Genomic DNA, 17,601 nt, shown 5'->3' with positions numbered 1-17,601 from the left:
ATGGATAAGCAAAGTAAAAAATCAGAACCCCAACTTCTATTTCATGTAATTAGACTTATACAGAAATTAGAAGGTTAAGTAACAACTAGTTAATCACCTAATTTCACAGAATACTCTGTTTTCTTGAGGGGAAAAAACCCAACTTTCTCAGGAAATGTAATATTTGCTCCCATAATCACAAAAGAAGAAATTCCTATAATAAGTTCCTTCACAAGGTAAAGTTTGCATATTTTTAGGATGAGGGGGCTAATTTCACTCCTGATACCAGTCACCAAGTCACCTGGGGGATCGGTGCTCAAGCTAAAATAATTGAGTGGGGGGTAGACATCGGTCGCCATCTGACAGCGGGAGGCCTTGCACACCCGCCTTATCTCACAAGGAGTTTTTCTCAACTTTGTGAGTTCCGAAATGGCTTCCAGCACAGCCTTTGACATAGAACTAAGTTAGCCCTACTCCTAAGATGATGCTTTTCCGGGGACTCTATCTATTCTCCCACGTAGCAGGAGCCATTCTAGCTCTGAGAACACAAAACCTCCCCAGCCCTGTGTGAGGTCTGAGATTTGTTCAGCCTGTTGTTTGCTGGTGCTTCTCCTGTCCTTGGGAAGTTTTCATTCATGCATGCTGGTCAGTGCTCAGCCGAAGACTTGAAGGAACCCTTCTGCTGATGTCCACTTTCTTTCTCTCCGTGCGGGTTGTCCTCCTCCAGTGTTCTGTGGTGCACACCCTTGTTGCCTCGACCTTCCCAAGCTCCAGTTTCTGTCGTCACAACTCAGCAAGAAGGAAAACTGAAAACTCGGTTCTCTCTGACTCTCCCCTCTCTATTCTGGTTTCGAAACTGTTCCAGGTAGTAAGCTAGGGCAATTTTAGGGCTCACCTATTTTATTTTTCTATCCAGGGGTTCATATCTTGCTGTTTTCCAGCGTCAGAAACCTTTGTTTCTTATTTTTGGTCCATTTCATAGTTGTTTCAGATAGGAAGGCAAACCTTGTCACTGTTCCTCCAGAATGTTCAGAAACGGGAGCCCGTCAGTTGACATTTCACATTTACGTTATTTTGTTTAGAAGTTAATTTTCCTGAGATGTAAGGGGTGTGCTGGTCTTTGTTTTTTAGTGTAAATCATTGTGGGTCTTGGTATCTCGGTAAGAAGCCCCTGTTGCCTATCTAGGAAACCGTACACTGCTGGGGAATAGTACTGTTCAGTTCTCTCTTTTGTAATAGAAGGAGTGATGTCCTAGGCAGAGGTGACAGAGATTTTTTTTGCCTGACATGTGGCATCATTTCTTAGACTATGCAACAACTTGGCCATTGGTTTTCTTCCACCGCGTGTGGTTTTCAGCTTATTTTTCAGCTGATGAATTCACCACCTACTCCATTCTTGGGTTGTGAATCCATAGGCTTGAATTCTGTTCTGAGAGCCAAAACTTTGCAACTGCTGAGTTGGTTGGTTTTTTGCCTGGAAAATTGTTAGGGCAAAATTGATATTTTGTTTGGGGAGGGAAAGAGGCAGATTTTCAGATGAAAGCTGTTCCACCCCAAATAATATAAAAAAGAATTTTTTTTTGGCTTATTATCTAAAGGCATGGGTCGAATTCGATGTGTCATGAGAATGAGAAAGAAGTTCATAAGTAGTAAACTTTGTGGTGGGATGGCATCATAAGACCACACATAATAAGTACTGTTTGCTAAAGACACTCCTGGTTCACACTTGTTGTTCTGGAATAATTAACATCCCCTTTCACCCGTGGGTAATGTAATGGTTTTGACGTCTGTCCGTAACACTTACACACATACAAAGTCATCCTAGTTATAAATAATGACTTGAAGAAGACAAAGTAGATGTTAATTCCTTGGCTATTGCTGTTCTTGAATAATGGATTTACTGTTTACTTTGTACGTTTGTTGAATAATTTATTATAGTGACGTGTGTGTGTGTGTGTGTGTGTGTGTGTGTGTGTGCGTGTGTGTGTTTATTTTATTTTTTTCAATTTTTGGTATTTTTCCTACAGATGATCTCAATGCCACCCACCAACACTGCGTTTTGGCTGGTTTACCACCTCGGTTTAGTTCCACCCACCGAGTGGCAGAGGTAAGTGTAAATAAAAATGTGTTTCAAACTTAATTGGATGTGACAGTAGTGGTTGAATGAGCAATTTCATATAGAGTTTTGGAAGAGTATTTGATAGGAAAATTGCTTCCATCGAACATGACTTGAGCCTTTATTTACTTGCTTTTTCAGCTTTGAGTTGTGTTGGATATAGTTTTAGAAAGTGCATTCACAGCAAGGGATAAGTATATTTTGCTTCTTTGGGGTTATGTTTCTTGGAGAAGGTAAAACATCATTGGCAGGTGTTACTAGTCAGAGATTTTCTTAGGGGTTTGTATCTGTCAAGGTCAAGGACAGGAGGTGGCTAGAAGGAAATGGTGTGGGTTTGTGTGCTTGTGCATGTGTTAGCTGTGACTAGCTCTGATGGTTGGGAATTTACATTTCCCTGAACTTTTTGGTCAGGCTTCTGGGCATGTGAATGTAAATTAAGGAGAAAGTTACAGCGGTGCCAAGGAATTTTTCAGCTCCCCAGTTGTGTTCCTAACCCAGACTTTACTGCTCAATTCTGCCACCACTTGCACTGGCCGATGGTCAGCTGATTAGACCAGTTCAGAATGGAATCCTAAGAAGTGAGAAAAATCTTTGAATAGTCACCCTGGGGTACTGTGTGATCCGTTAAGAAGGCTTCCATAGAGCAGGGGAATAATCAAGAGAAGGATGACAAGTTGATCTCATATCCAAGCATGTTATCTGTGCCCTTGCTTTTGTAGGTTGACTTTTCTTTTTTTTTTTTTTTTAATTTTTTTTAATGTTTATTTATTTTTGAGAGACAGAGAGAGAAAGAGACAGAGCACGAGCAGAGGAGGCTCAGTGAAAGAGGGCGACAGAGAAACCAAAGCAGGGTCCAGGCTCTGAGCTGTCAGTACAGAGCCAGACGTGGGGCTCAAACCCACAAACTATGCGATCATGACCTGAGCCAAAGTCAGATATTTAACCAACTGAGCCACTCAGGAACCCCTGTAGGTTGACTTTTAATCATACCACAGGTGGGCCAGGGTGGGAAATTGGATCGAAGGGATACAACAAAGTAGCAGGGAAACACAAGCACAAGACCTTTTCAGTCCTGAGACCGAATCTGCAAGGCAGTGGCATATCTTTGGGTAATTCCATAGCTTTTCTCATGAACTGGTCATGTTGTTATGGGACAGAGAGGGCTTGAGTGTCTACTGAGTCAAGATGCCAGACAGCCCATTGAACATTCTTTCCTGCCTTCCTCCTTATGTCCTTTTCTCCTCTCTTCCCTTCACTCATCTAAATATTTGAGTGCCAAGGGACACCTGGATGGCTCAGTCGGTTGAGCATCCAACTTCGGCTCAGGTTATGATCTCCCAGTTCATGAGTGTGAGCCCCGCATCGGGCTCTGTGCTGACAGCTTAGAGCCCGGTGCCTGCTTCGGATTCGGTGTCTCCCCCTCTCTCTGTCTCTTCCCCACTTGCGCTCTGTCTCTCTGTCTCTCTCAATAAAATAAATAAATATTTGAGCGCCTGTTACACATTCAGCAGCACTACAGGCTTAAGAGATGGAGCCATCAAGGTCATCAACATGACAACTCTGGTCTCTACCTTTGTTGAACTTCTATGTTAGTTAGGGAGACAGATACCAAACAAACACACAGGTAATTATCTTCAAGACCTAAAAGTAAGTTCTCTTCGGAAGTTGGGAAGGGAGGACTGTCTGAGTGGAGGGGGAAACATAAGAGTGAATGCATGATCGAATGGGCCAACGAATGAATGAATTAACTCTTTATTGGATGCTTTCCCTGTGCCGGGCTCTTGGCTGACTCTCAAGCCTGGGTGATTTAGGGATGCCATTACCACTAGTAGAAATGGCCACTTAAGATATTAGGGGAAGACAGTAGTGCATTCAGTTTTGAACAGGCTGGGTTGGAGCTGCTCCGTGGAGCGACCAGCAGACAAATGCAAATAAGAGATTAAAACTCTCTTCCTTCGCCTCCTGCAGTAAGTACACACCTACACATAAGCCTCCAAAAGGGGCCTTACAGAGTACAGTTTGCATAGTACCCCTGTGGCCTTAGTTCCTTTTTTCCAGGCAGACCAATTTTATTACAGTAGCAGTGCTCTCAGAAATCCTGAGGTTCAGCATTTTCTGCTTAGTCACAGCTGTGTTTGCATCGTCTCATTGTTAGGCAACATTGCGAGCATTAATTAATTTTTAAATAGCGAGGTTGGTACGTATGGTAATGCTATGGGGAGAAAAACATTATCTCAAATCTAGGTCTTTTATAATCTCTGTACTTCAATTCAAGCTACAGGATATTTTTTCACTAATTAGACATATCTGATGTGAATGATGTGACCATCTTGCTTTCTGTATTATAGATAGGTCAGCACACTATGGCCCATGGGTTGGCCAGCTGATTTTTATAAATAAAGCGTTAATTGAAACACAGCCACACTCCTCTGATTCCGTGTCGTTTATGGCTGCTCTGGAGTTAGAGGGGCGGAGCTGAGCAGTTGCAAGAAGACCTATGGCCCGTGAGCCTAAAATACTTACTATCTGGTCTTTTAAGAAGAGGTCTACTGACTCTCTTATATGTGATCTTATATATAAGGCTTTAATAATCACCGTAAAGTAAAAAGTAATTTTGGAAAAATCATCATGTTAAGGTGATTTCTATGCTGATGTTCAATACTGGTAAAGTTACAGTGAAACATACATTCCTACAGTTCTGGAAGGTTCTCTAATTCATATACTTTTTGGAAAACTAGGTGGGGATGTGTTAAATTACTATAAAAATACTCATATTTTTGATTTCCTAACACTATTTTTGGGAATCAAACCTAGGAAACCATTCAAAAGAAGTATATGTATATATGTGTGTGTGTGTGTATGATATATATGTATGTATGTGTGTATGTATATATATGTATGTATATGTCTATATATTGGTGTGTATATATGTGTGTATATACAGATATATACACACATATGAAGATGTTTAGAGTGATTAAGAATAGTGAAAAGTTGGATAGAGCTTCAGTACCTTTGTGGCACATGACTAGTTAATTAAATTGTCATCACTTCATTGAAAATGGTAGTTTTGAATACTTACATACACAGAAAAACCGATGATACACTGTTGGATACATATTGATCACAACTGTGTGGACTAAGACTCATGCGCAATAAAAATAATAAAAATAGGTGAAGGTGACAGGATCATGTTTTTATCTTACTTAGAAATTCTTATTTCATGACACATTATTATTTTCAGTAAGAAAAGAGGGCAGCGACTTTTTCTGGTGTGAAAGTTACGTTACTATTTTCCTCAGTAGAAGAGGGGGAAATCCATGCAGTGTTATAGCCCTCACTTATTTTATCAATGTCTTCTTGCTTGTCTCACCTGTGCCAAACAAAATGATTTACGATTTTCTTCCTATTCAAAGTATGTAGGAAACAGACAGTCTTAAGGAAGTGATATTCTGAGATTCAGTTTAATTAATCAGAGAAGAAATCTAGTTAGTTTTCTGGTTACATGTGACTAGATTATGCCTGATGGCTCTTGACCTTTATTTGATTTTAGTTTTCTCCTGATAGGAACAGAAGAACTCCATTCTTTTAAATATCTTTTTTTTAAATTTAAATTTTATACATAACTATATTTTGAATAGGTAGTTACTCAAATGGTTCAGAATCCAAAAAGGACCCAAGAATAAATAGTTTAAAGTCTCTCTCTTCCTCCTAAAGCCAGCCAGCTCCTTCTCCCCAGAGGTACCCTGAGTTACCAGATTCTTATTCTTTTGTCTGTGATGCCTAATATGTATACAAGCAAATGTGTGTTGATATTTTTTATGCAAATGGTAGCCTATTCTATATACTGTTCTGCACTTGTGTTTTAATGTTTTGGTGATAAGTAATTCTTGGAGTAGAGAGTGTTTTTGTTTTATTTTTTTGATATGACACCATAAGCACAAACAATCAAAGAAAAAATAGATAAATTGGACCTCATTAAAGTTAAAAACTTTGGTACTCCGAAAGTTTCCATCAACAAAATGGAAAGAGAAACTACAGAGTGAGAAATTATTTTCACATTACTTGTCTCACAAGGTACTCATGTCTGGAATATATGAATAACTGTTACAACCCATTAAGTAAAAAGATACATGGTCCAATATTTTTAAATGACAAAATATGTGAATAGACACATTTGCAAAGTAGGTCTACAAATGGCCAATAAACACATGAAAAGATGTTGAACATTATTAGTCATCAGGAAAATGCAAATTTGAAAACCCCAGTGAGATACCACTTTACACCCACTAGAATGGTGGTGATTAAAATCACAGTAACAAGTACTGGTGAAGATGTGCACACTTGGAATCCTCACCCGCTGCCAGAGGGAATCGAAAGTGGTTCAGCTACTTTGGACAACAATGTGACACTTCCTGAGAATTTTCAGTACCATGTGACCCAGCAATTCCATATTCGAGAGATGTGAAAACTTCTACATGAATGGTCTTGGTGGCTTGAGTCATTAATAGCTGCTAGAAAAAGGAAACAGCCTAAAGGTTCATCATACAGTGAATGGAAAGGCAAAAGTGGTAGATCCTTCCAATCAAATATGACTCGGCAAGAAGAGGGAATGATCTCCTGACACCTGCTACAGCGTGTGTGAACCCTTAAAATATCATGCTCTGTGAAAGAAGCCAGTCACCAAAGATCGCCTGTTGTATGATTATATTGACATGAAATGTCCAGGATAGCCAAGCCTGTGGTCACAGAACGTACAATCATGGTGGTCTAGAGCAAGGAAGGTTGGCAGAAAGGGGAGGAGATGACACAGAGTTTCTACAGGGGTGCAGAGTGTGTTTGGGGGAGATGACAAAAATGGTCTAAAATTAATTGTTAAAATGGTTGCCTAATGGTGAATATACTAAAAACAGTGAATTGTATGCTTTCAATGTGTGACTTTTCTTTAAAAAAATTTTTCTTAATGTTTTTATGTATTTTAGAGAGAGAGAGAGAGAGAGATGGCATGAGCAGGGGAGGGTCAGAGAGAGAGGGGGACACAGAATCTGAAGACAGGTTCCAGGCTCTGAGCTGTCAGCACAGAACCTGATGCGGGCTTGAACCCTGGAACCGTGAGATCATGACCTGAGCCGAAGTCGGACGCTCAACTGACAGAGCCACCGAGGTGCCCCTCAATGTGTGACTTTTCCGACATGTGAATTATGTCTCAATAAAATTGTTCCCCAACCTCCACCAGAAATGTAGGCATCATTGTAGGCTCTTTACAACAGATAAAACTCTGTCCACCCAGGAAAAAAAATCACCCCTCCCTGTTTTTGGCTGCAAGCATCACTCCACCATAGTTTCTGTAACGGGTCCCCTACTGATGGGAAATTCAGGTTGTTTCCATTCTTTTGTTGTAATAAATGGCACTGTGATTAGTAACCTGACATGTAGGTCACTCAATACTTGGGAAAGTCAAGCAAGGTGTGAACACAGCATGTTTATATACAGACTGTCATTTCACAAGCGGTTGTAGGAGTGGCCCAGGGACAAAAGTGAGTGGTGACTCAGCACCACTTTTTGTTTTTCCTTGGTAGCAAATTGGAGCTGCCTGCCATTGTGCTCCCAGCGCTCTGAGATCTTTATATTAAAATACACATTAGTCGGGCTTCTGTTTTTGGCACCGTCACTTTGCTTTTCCCAGGCTTATCCATGACACCTTGCGTGAAATGGCAGTAACCGTACAAAAGACTTTTATAACCAGGCCATTAGCCTTCAAGGTTCTTTCTAGGGGATCTGTTTGAATTATATACATTAAAATAAAAATCCTTGAGTGATACATTTTCCTCCTTGGGTCTAAAGGATAGTTGTAACTTTTTATCATTCTAGGAAATCACGTTGTCATCATCTGCATCCTCTCCTTTTCCGACAGACATCATTCAGAGGAGGAGTTTGTCCATTTCACCTGTTTTTCTCCCTCAGACACAGAGAGGGATGAACTAAGTTATCTGCCCTTGCCCAAGGTCCTAAGTGAGGCCTTTGAACTTGCCTTCAGAGCACGAGCCACAAATTTTCCAAGTTTCCCGTTCTACCAAGAACCTGCAGCTGTGTACTGTATGGTTTTTGCAGAAGAGGAAAATGAGTTCTTTGCCCATGTTTATAACTTCAGTTTTGTGTGTGTGCTGGTACTGTTCCATTTTGTGGACTGCTGAACCAATCAGGACGGTTACCTTTCTTTCCCATTGTTAGGTTCAGGGCACTTAAAATAAAGCCAGGGTCATTGACGTCTTCATTAATTAGTCATTCAGCCAATAACCGCCTACTAAGTTTCTTTTATATTTAGTACTTGGTTCCAGACGCTGCAATATGTGTAAAAAGAAATATATAATAAGGGGCACCTGGGTGGCTCAGTCGGTTGGGCATCCGACTTCGGTGTGGGTCATGATCTCGCAGTTCGTGAGTTCAAGCCCCACATCGGGCTCTGTGCTGACAGCTCTGAGCCTAGAGCCTGCTTCCGATTCTCTGTCTCCCCCTCTCTCTGTCCGTCCCCTGCTCGTGCTCTGCCTCTACCTCTGTCTCTCTCAAAAATAAACATTAAAAAAATTAAAAAATGAAATCTATAATAAAATGGTGTGTACATACATACACACACATGGCTTTCGCCTCCAGGAGCTCACTGTTTTGTGATCTAAGGCCCATAGGATGAAAGAAAACCAGCCAAAAGAGTGGCCCAAGTGAGAGCCAGCTGGCAACACAGAGCTCAGTGAGCAGGCCACTATAGGATTTCTCAGGTTGAGTAGGGTCTGAGCTGTGGGGGCCTCAGGTGAATGTGTGCACAAGGGACAAATGTGGACAACCCTAGGAAGAGTTGATGGTAAACTTGAGTTTTGCTCCTGGTCCTGATGGCTGGTTCTGTCTCTGCAGTGTTCCACCGGAACCTTGGATTACATCTTACAGCGCTGCCACGTCGCGCTACAGAACGTCCGGGAGGAGGCAGGCAGTGGTGCTATTTCCTTGAAATGCTTCGAGCCTGCCGTTCTGAAACAAGGAGAGGAAATCCACAATGAGGTGAGGACTTTTAAGAGCCAGGAAGCTGCTGACAAGCTAACAGGTTGATCTGCCGTAATTTCATACGGGGGAAAGACCTGAAATTCCTCTGTGAGAGACAAAGAATAGTTTATTGCTTATGGCAGTTGCGGTAGCCAGAGTATCGGCATTTTTGTGCCAGTTCTGCAAGCCTCTCTTTCCACGGGCAACACAGAGCAGGCCCCGTAACATATGCACATGCAGGGGTTGTGTTATAGGAGAGGAACTTGAGGAAAAGGAGCCTGAATCTTTTATAATAGGCAGTAAGCACGCCTGATGTTTGCTCCAAACAGGACACCGTCTTTATCCTCCAAGTCTCTTAGCATCCCTGCCCTTTGTCGTGGAGGAGAAGCTGTATTGTCCAAGGCTGTTCACTAAACCAACCATTCTTGCAGTAAGGAGGCCGAGATAGAGGGAGGGAAGTCAGAACCTTGCTCGCAAGACACGCAGAAGCACAGGACTCATGAAGAATAGGCTTCCCGCAAAGACCCATGGGAATGGGGGGCGGACCCTAGGAGCAAGTGTCCGGGCCTCGCTTTTTATTTGCAGAATGTGGTGTGGGGTCGGCAGTCCGTGAGACCAGCAGCTCTGGATCCCACCAGCCAATGCTTCACAAACTTTGCTCTTTTCAGGAACACCCTCTCAGTTTTTGCTTTACCTTCGGACTGTACATATTGCTATCTATTTAATACCTTTAAAAACTCAGTTCATTTTTATGTAAATAAGTTTTCTTTGAAAAGGAAGCTTTGTATTAACACTTTAAGAAGCAAGCCACTTGCCAAAAGAAAAAGGAACCAGAAAGATCTCGCCAGTATAAACAGAGTAGTGTTACTAGCTTCCAGCAGATAGATGCTCTCGCCGCTGGAGACAGCTCTGGGCTTGAAGTCTCCATTATTCACGGAAGCAGAGAGAGCAGTGTACACCTTCCTATGTTTTCTAACAGTCGTTGAATTCCACGTTTAAAATGGGTGGATTTTGCGGTGGGCAAATTAGATCTCAAAACAAAAAACTTCAAAAGGAAAAAAGCGGTTCCTGAGTGAGGGAGAATTGTTGAAGGTTATTGTCCACCTGAGACTTTCTCTTTGTTCCAATTGGAAGGATCAGTGGGAAATTGGAACGCAAAAATGTTCTCTTTTGTCCCTTCACCAAGTAATTACGGATCATGTGCGCCTGGCACTCTCCTGTGTGCGTTAGGATATAAAGTTTATGATAGTCAACTAGGCATCCTAGTCCAGGGAGAGGACAGATAATATACTTAATACACCTGCTTTTCATCCAGTGGGTTCTTCAGATAACTAGAAAAGAGCCCCACTAAGAAAACGTGCTATGAGCAGGGACCTGAAGGAGACCAGGGGTGAGCCTCGTAGAGTCTGGGGAACAGCATTTTAGGCTGAGGGAAAAGCTGCTGCAAAGACTGTGAGGTAGGAGAAGGCCTGGTATTTCCAGACCAGGTGAGGGACTGTCCAGTTCAAATGGCAGGAGCGAAGCTGCGAGTGAGAGGACGTGAAGTCACAGAGGGCGTACGAGGGACCTGGGGAACAGCACATCGTGTCAGTTCTTGGAGGTGTCCATAAGGACAACCACTTTTCTGTTTACTCAGAGGGGTGTTAGGAGCCACTGAGGGGTTTGGAGCAGAGGAGAAAGAGTGTTTCCAGGAGGTCCTCCAATGTCTTTAAAGAGATATTCAGGATTGGGGCACCTGGGTGGCTCAGCCGGTTAAGCGTCTGGCTTTGGCTCAGGTCATGATCTCACAGTTTGAGGGTTTGAGCCCCGCATCAGGCTCTGTGCTGACAGCTCAGAGCCTGGAGCCTGCTTCAGATTCTGTGTCTCCCTCTCTCTCTGACCCTCCCCTGCTTGCCCTGTCTCTCTCTGTCTTTCAAAAATAAATAAAGAATATTTAAAAAAAAAAGAGAGATATAGGATCTTGTGAACTGCCCCTGACCTTGGGAAAGGTCGCTATAATCTCTGGAACTAAAGGGAAAGAAATTTGTCCTTTCAAGACAATAATAACCATTTCTAATGCTAATAAGCTTCTCTCAGGACTGACTTTCTTCCCTTCATTGTACCTGATAAGTGCCCCATTTTCTGTCCTTGCTAGAGATACTGCTGATAGCTAGAACGTTAAGAAAGGTAAGTATTTTATGGGCCTGGTGACCTCAGTGAATTAGACTTGGGAACAAAGTTATGTCTTCCTTGATATTTGCAGTAAAGAAATATTGATCTGTACTACGAAATTCTGATTTTCTCCTTCTCTACCAACCTTGTAGTGTTAGGATTCAAGTCAGCCCAACGGGTGCTGTCTTTAACACTCACATGGGTTATTCCTGTGCCCGCCCCCCACCCCCCTCCATCTTGGTCTTCTGTGACTGGCCAAGATGTTCTGTTATCATCAACAGGTGGGTGAAATCTACAAAATCACACTGTTTATCTAACAGTAGAATATTGTCATCTGAACCCATCAGCTTCAGAAAGTGACTGGCTGCTTTTAGCCCTGTATACGTTAGCAAAGTAGGATAGACGTGTATCAGAAACCTTAGCCCCTTGAGGCTAGTCTAGGAATTGAAGGCAGAGAGAGAGATCTTGGATCTAAATAGCGTGTGTGCTCACCTCGCCCAGCCATCTCCTCCCCCTCACCCATCTTTGATTCTTCAAGGCCGTCCTCTTAAAGAATGAGTTCCATATGCCAAAGCATGTCATCATATCCTGTTCTCTGCCCTTACATGCTGGCCTGGGATCGAGCACTGGCTCGATCAGTTTCAGCCGTGTCCTGTTGTGAAACAATAGCACACATGGTCCATAACAGTTCCCCCGGGTTCTGTAGTGTTCAGTTTCCTCTTTCAGAGAGGCCATGTGCCTTTGCTGCACCAATTATAGGATAAAGCCCTGGGTTTTATGTGTTGCAGGTCTTGAGGCTCTGTGGGTGTAGACGTGCCTTGTTTTCCTTAGATGGTTTCTGACTGAACAATTGGGAACTTTGGGGAATAGACCCGGGTACCTTTAGAAGATGTTTTTCCCCCTAATTTAAGCTTAGCAAAGAGTTCTGTTCACTTATAAGCAGAATCCTCTTGCACGGTATTAAATACTCTGTTTTTCTTCTTAAAAATCGTTTGGTCCGGTCAGACCTACATCTTCCTCAGCGTTACCATGAAGGAGCCTTCATGGGGTAGCTCTTAGCAGATCGGATGTTAGCATTTCTCCCTAGGCTACTGTCTTGCTCAGTGAAACAACCTGTTTCAAGTATTGGGGTGACATTAACCCCAGTGGGCATGTTCACGCATCTCTTGGGGAACTGCTGAGCTGGGACCAAATCAAGAGGCCACACTAAGTTGGCAGAGAAAAGTAGCTGACAGTTGCCTGCCCATAGAAATGATGGAGATGTTTACAACGAACGGCGAGGTAGTGGCTCATAAATAATGATTTTGAACTTTGCTGCTGAATGCTTGAGGTTTTCAGGTAGGTGGGAGCATCCCGTTTCTCCTTCCCCTTCAGACTTCTCCTCGACATTTTTAGGGGGATTGTTTTTCCTGACTGATCTTCTCTGAGACCATTCCAGGGACAGGTTCGTGAAGAGGCGATAAAAGATGGGTTTCCCAGTCACTGTTAGGAAACGGACACTATTGCGAGCATGTTTTCATTTGTCGCTGATGATTGAGAAGGCCCTCCAGGAACCTGCGAGGCCCTCGAGGTTGTGCGTGGGCCTGGGGTAATTGCTCATCTTTGTATCGCAGCTGCTTGGAAGATTGAATCATAGTGGATTTCCTGGAAGGGCATGTCCAGAAGGGGGGAGTTTGGTGTCCAAGCATTGTGAACTCTGAGAGAAGCTCAAGAGAGTTCCCGTATGTTGTTCCCCTGACGCTCCCCTCTCTGGGGACCTGCATCACCCGGGGAGTGTTTGCGGCCCCAAGACCCTCTTCCTGGGTGCTCTATAGTTTCTGCTCTGATAGTCGTGAAGCTTCCCGGGGAGGGGGGGACCCCACCTGGAAGGGATGAACACCTTCCTCTTGTCATGCTGAGAACTTCCATGGGTCAGTCACTACGGTTGGCCTTTGTTTTTTCAGTCCTGAAGTGATAAGGCTTCCATTCTATTCTGAGTCCTGACGTTTTAGCTTTTGTGAGGTATGACTCTGCAGCTTTCCTTTGTTAATCCCCCCAGTTTAGAGAGAAAAAATAAAAATAACTTTGTTTTGCCTTTTTTTTTTTTTTTTTGGTAACTCAAACTCTGAATCAAATGGCTGGCAAATGTTTTTTTTGCTTCCTTAATTAATTTTAAGGAAGCGGCCAACGACATGTCTGGGCAGCGGGAGAAGCGGCGAGGGTGACATTTGCTTAAAATCCTGGAATGTTTTTTCTGCCCACAACACTGAAATGAAAAAGTCAGGCTGCGGAGCTGAATAAAATACACGCCAGTGGGTTTGATGCCCAGAAAGATTGCATCTCGTGGGCAGTATTTCAGCTCATGAATAAAACTCTGCCGGGAGTAAGTGCTCAGCGGTGAACTTTACTGACTGGCCTCAGTGAAAGGGGGCTGGGCACGAACTGACATGGATGTTAAAACTTTTCTTGCTAAGAAAATTTTATCAGATTGTGAGATCCTTGGGGACAATAAGTTCTAGGCCGGATGGCCTTGTTCAGTCTGCTCTCTTAGTATCTGGCAAGTGCCTCCATATAGTAGGCGGTTCATTATCAACTCATTAATCCTCACTCTAAATCTATGTGGCTGTTAGAACATTATCCTTATTTTACAGACAACAAAGCCATTTAGTACTGGTGCCCAGTTTTCAACTGGCTCCAGGGCTTTTTTGTAGTTCATTTGTGTAATATTTTTGGGAGAGACCGAGAGAATGAACAGGGTAAAGGCAGAGAGAGAGAGAGGGAAGAAGAGAGAATCCCAAGCAGGCCCCAAACTGTCAGCACAGAGCCTGACGCGGGGTTCAAACAAACCATGGAATCATGACCTGAGCTGAATCAAGAGCCGGACCCTCGACCACCTGAGCCACCCAGGCACCCCGGGCCCTTATTCTTAATCTGCTTCAGCCGATAGCTGGGTATCTGAGGAGGAAGCTGAGGTCCTGATTTATTAAAATGGACAGAGTCCGCCTTTGCTTTCTTTTTCTTTTCTTTTTTTTTACGTTTTTTATTTAATTTTGAGTGACAGACTGAGCATGGGAGGGGCAGAGAGAGAAGGAGACACAGAATCTGACGCAGGCTCCAGACTCCGAGCTGTCAGCACAGAGCCCCACATGGGTCTCAAACCTACTGACCATGAGATCATGACCTGAGCTAAAGTCGGATGCTTAACTGACTGAGCCACCAGGCGCCCCCTCCTTTGCTTTCTTGTCTAATAGCAGAATCTCCAGGTATGCCCATCTCCTTCCTTTTGAGTTTTTAATTTACTGAAATCTAGACCCTAGATTGTAATAACTTATGTGAAATCTGCATCTTCAGAGAAGTTGAACAACCCTGTGCTCCATCTCCTCGCAAAAGCCGTCCAGTTTACTGCTGTTACCAACTGTCTCTTCAAACCACAGATAAGGCTCAGCAACTATTGTCTTAATATTGTCCACATTCCTTTTTTGTTTTTCTGTTTAAACAGCTTTAACTGAAATCAGTTCTACACATCAAACAAACATTCAGTTAATGTAAACTGAAACCCTTTCATATGACTGGGTGTTCTCAGGTTAGTTATTTGAGCCATTTTCACCATCAGTAAATCTTCACAAGTTGCTTTTGTTTGCCTCGCAAAAGTTCAATATGGATAAATACAGAAATTCTTTGTGGTAACGCGTAAAGGTTGTACTAGTTGACTGTATGGGGAACACGATTACCTTAGCAAAAGTCAGAGGACCCAACATTAACCTCTAGGCTGTGAAAGCTCAACATTTCTTTAGAGAGCGGAGGTCAAAAGAGTTTTGGGGGTGAATATAGTTATATGTTGACAGTAAAATTTATCAAGGTGAAGATGAGTTTTAGAAGATTTGGAAAGTGGATAGAAAGCAATTTCTTACCCTTCCAAAGTTTTACTCAGCCTCTCCTCTACATACATTGGGGTTATTTCATTTGCAAGGGGGAAAAAAAACTCAACCAGAACTGGCTTAAGTATGAAAGGCTTCAGGGCGCCCGGGCGGCTCAGTCGGTTAGGCATCCGACTTCTGCTCAGGTCATGATCTCGTGGTTTGTGAGTTTGAGCTCCGCGGCGCACTCGGTGCTGACAGCTCGGAGCCTGGAACCTGCTTTGGATTCTATGTTTCCCTCTCTCTCTGCTCCTCTCCCACTCAAGCTCTGTCTCTCAAAACTGAATAAATGTTAAAAAAATGTTTAAAAAGCGTTAAAAAAATAATGAGGTTTAATAAAGACATATTCTGATTCTGCCTTCCTTATCGTACATCGTGCAGGCTGTTGCATACTATAGGATCTCCCTATTTGCGTTTTGTCCTGCTTTTTGTAAAATTTATTTTATTTTATTTATTTACTTATGTTCCCTGAGAGTTAGAGGGTGCAAGTGAGCTGGGGCAGAGAGAGAGGGAGAGAGAATCCCACCAGGGGCAGAAAGAGGGGGGTGGAGAGACAGAGATATGGGGTTCACCTGGAACTTGAGCTCACCCGAAGCAGGCCTGGTGCTCACCTGAAGTGGGGCTCGAGCTCACCCCCATGCGAAACTCGAACTCACAAGCCATGAGATCCTGACCTGAGCCCAAGTCAGATGCTTAACTGACTGAGCCACCCAGGCGCCCTAAAATTTTTGACTTAGTTATTTATTTTCCAGTATCTGTTGTGGATTACCGTATACAGTCCCCTCATGTCTGGCTAATAAATATGATGGGAAAATCCCTCCCCCGCCCAAGCTGGGCCATCTTACTATGTAAGACCTAAGTCTTATGACTACTCTTTTTTTTTTTTTAATGTTTATATATTTTTGAGAGAGAGAGACAGACATGGGAGAGGGTCAGAGATAGAGGGAGATAGAGGATCCAAAGCAGGCTCTATGCTGACAGCAGAGAGCCCAATGTGGGGCTTGAACTCATGAACTGTGAGATAATGACCCGGGCCAAACTCCGATGCTTAACTGGCTGAGCCACGCAGGTACCCCTGAAGACTACTTTTTCCTTGGCTTTGCAGAAATGCTCTGGAGACTCCTGGGTCATATTGGTTTGGCTGAGCTTTTCTCCTCTTTGCTCACCCTATGGCAGTTAAGTTACTGGAGGAGAATCAAGTGACAGTATTGCCCTTGACTGTCCCTCATGAGGGCGTTATAACCACTGCCTTCTCCGTATGGCCCACAGGTTGAGTTCGAGTGGCTGAGACAGTTTTGGTTCCAAGGCAGTCGATACAGAAAATGCACTGATTGGTGGTGTCAACCCATGGCCCAGCTGGAAGAACTGTGGAAGAAGATGGAAGGAGTGGTAAGTACCTGAGCTCTGGGGCTGGGTTTCCCGGGAGGCCAGGCTGTGGAACGCCTCTGCTGCCTCATTTGCGTAGGCAAATGAGTAATTCATGATCCTAAATTATTGAGTTAGGTAACACTTCCTAAGGAATAAGCCAGGATTTTGTCAGGACAAGCTCACTTGAGTTCAGTGAGCGTTTTACGGAGTATTTCCCACAGATAAGGCACCGTGCTGGACACATGCCGACGAGGAGGGAGGCGCAATGGAACAGTAAGATTTAAAATGCCTTTGCATTTTTGGATGCACCACGCGCTGTTCTAAGGGCTTTCCCTGTGTGAACTTCTAAAGTTCGTACAGCAGCCCTACAAGGTGTAGAAACTCTTATGAGTCTTAATTTATAGATGTGAAAACAGACATTGAGAAAGTAGGTGCCTCGCCCAAGGTCATGGAGTAAGTGGAAGAGCAAGATCGAGACCCAGGCAGCCTGGCCCTTAGCTTGTGTCTTAACTGCTACATTCAGTTTAACAAGGAGAGAGACACGAATATAGCCAGGTGTTATATTCGCTAAAATGAGAGCCTGTAACGGAGATTTACAAAAAAAATATCACTGTCCAGAGGAAGTATTAAATTCAGGCCGCTGGACCAGGACTGTTGTGAAACAGCAGGTGTTGCCCTTGCGGACTTTGGATGGGGGGGCATGGGGTCAGCCGGAGCATTTGGAGAGGAGCATTAGGCTCCAGGAACTCTACAAATGAGCCTGGAAATGGGGCAGCCCAGCGCACCAAAGCAAGGTATCAGGGGGTGTAGTCAGAAGCATAGCTGGAAGGCACATTGAGGCCACTTGCCCGTTTTGAATTAAGTCTCAATTTAAATAATAGCAATAATGGCGGGCTCTTATTTGATACTTATTAAGTACCAGCCACTCTTCTGAATGTTTTATGTATAACTTATTTAGCTTTTATGGCAACCCCATAAAGTAAGTATGATGGGTCCTCATTTTATAAACCAGGAGACTGAACCACAAAAGGTTTACATAACTTCCTCAAGATCACCCAG

The 17,601-nt window shown here is 43.4% G+C and overlaps 1 protein-coding gene across 4 annotated transcripts in view; it reads left to right on the top strand.

Moving 5' to 3' along the window:
- FTO (FTO alpha-ketoglutarate dependent dioxygenase) overlaps window positions 1–17,601 on the top strand; it is a 375,692-nt gene that overhangs the window by 159,093 nt on the left and 198,998 nt on the right. For all 4 annotated transcript variants that reach the window (XM_029926592.1, XM_029926595.1, XM_029926594.1 and 1 more), the window contains exons 5-7: window positions 2,007–2,086; window positions 9,002–9,145; window positions 16,444–16,563. In XM_029926592.1, the coding sequence (XP_029782452.1) occupies window positions 2,007–2,086; window positions 9,002–9,145; window positions 16,444–16,563 (344 nt within the window). The remainder of the gene's footprint in view (window positions 1–2,006; window positions 2,087–9,001; window positions 9,146–16,443; window positions 16,564–17,601) is intronic.

Source organism: Suricata suricatta, chromosome 16 (genome assembly GCF_006229205.1).
Source record: "Suricata suricatta isolate VVHF042 chromosome 16, meerkat_22Aug2017_6uvM2_HiC, whole genome shotgun sequence".
In the NCBI taxonomy this organism is placed as follows: domain Eukaryota; kingdom Metazoa; phylum Chordata; class Mammalia; order Carnivora; family Herpestidae; genus Suricata; species Suricata suricatta.
The sequence above is the reverse complement of the archived record's forward strand: the minus strand, read 5'-3'. Positions and strand labels throughout refer to the sequence as shown.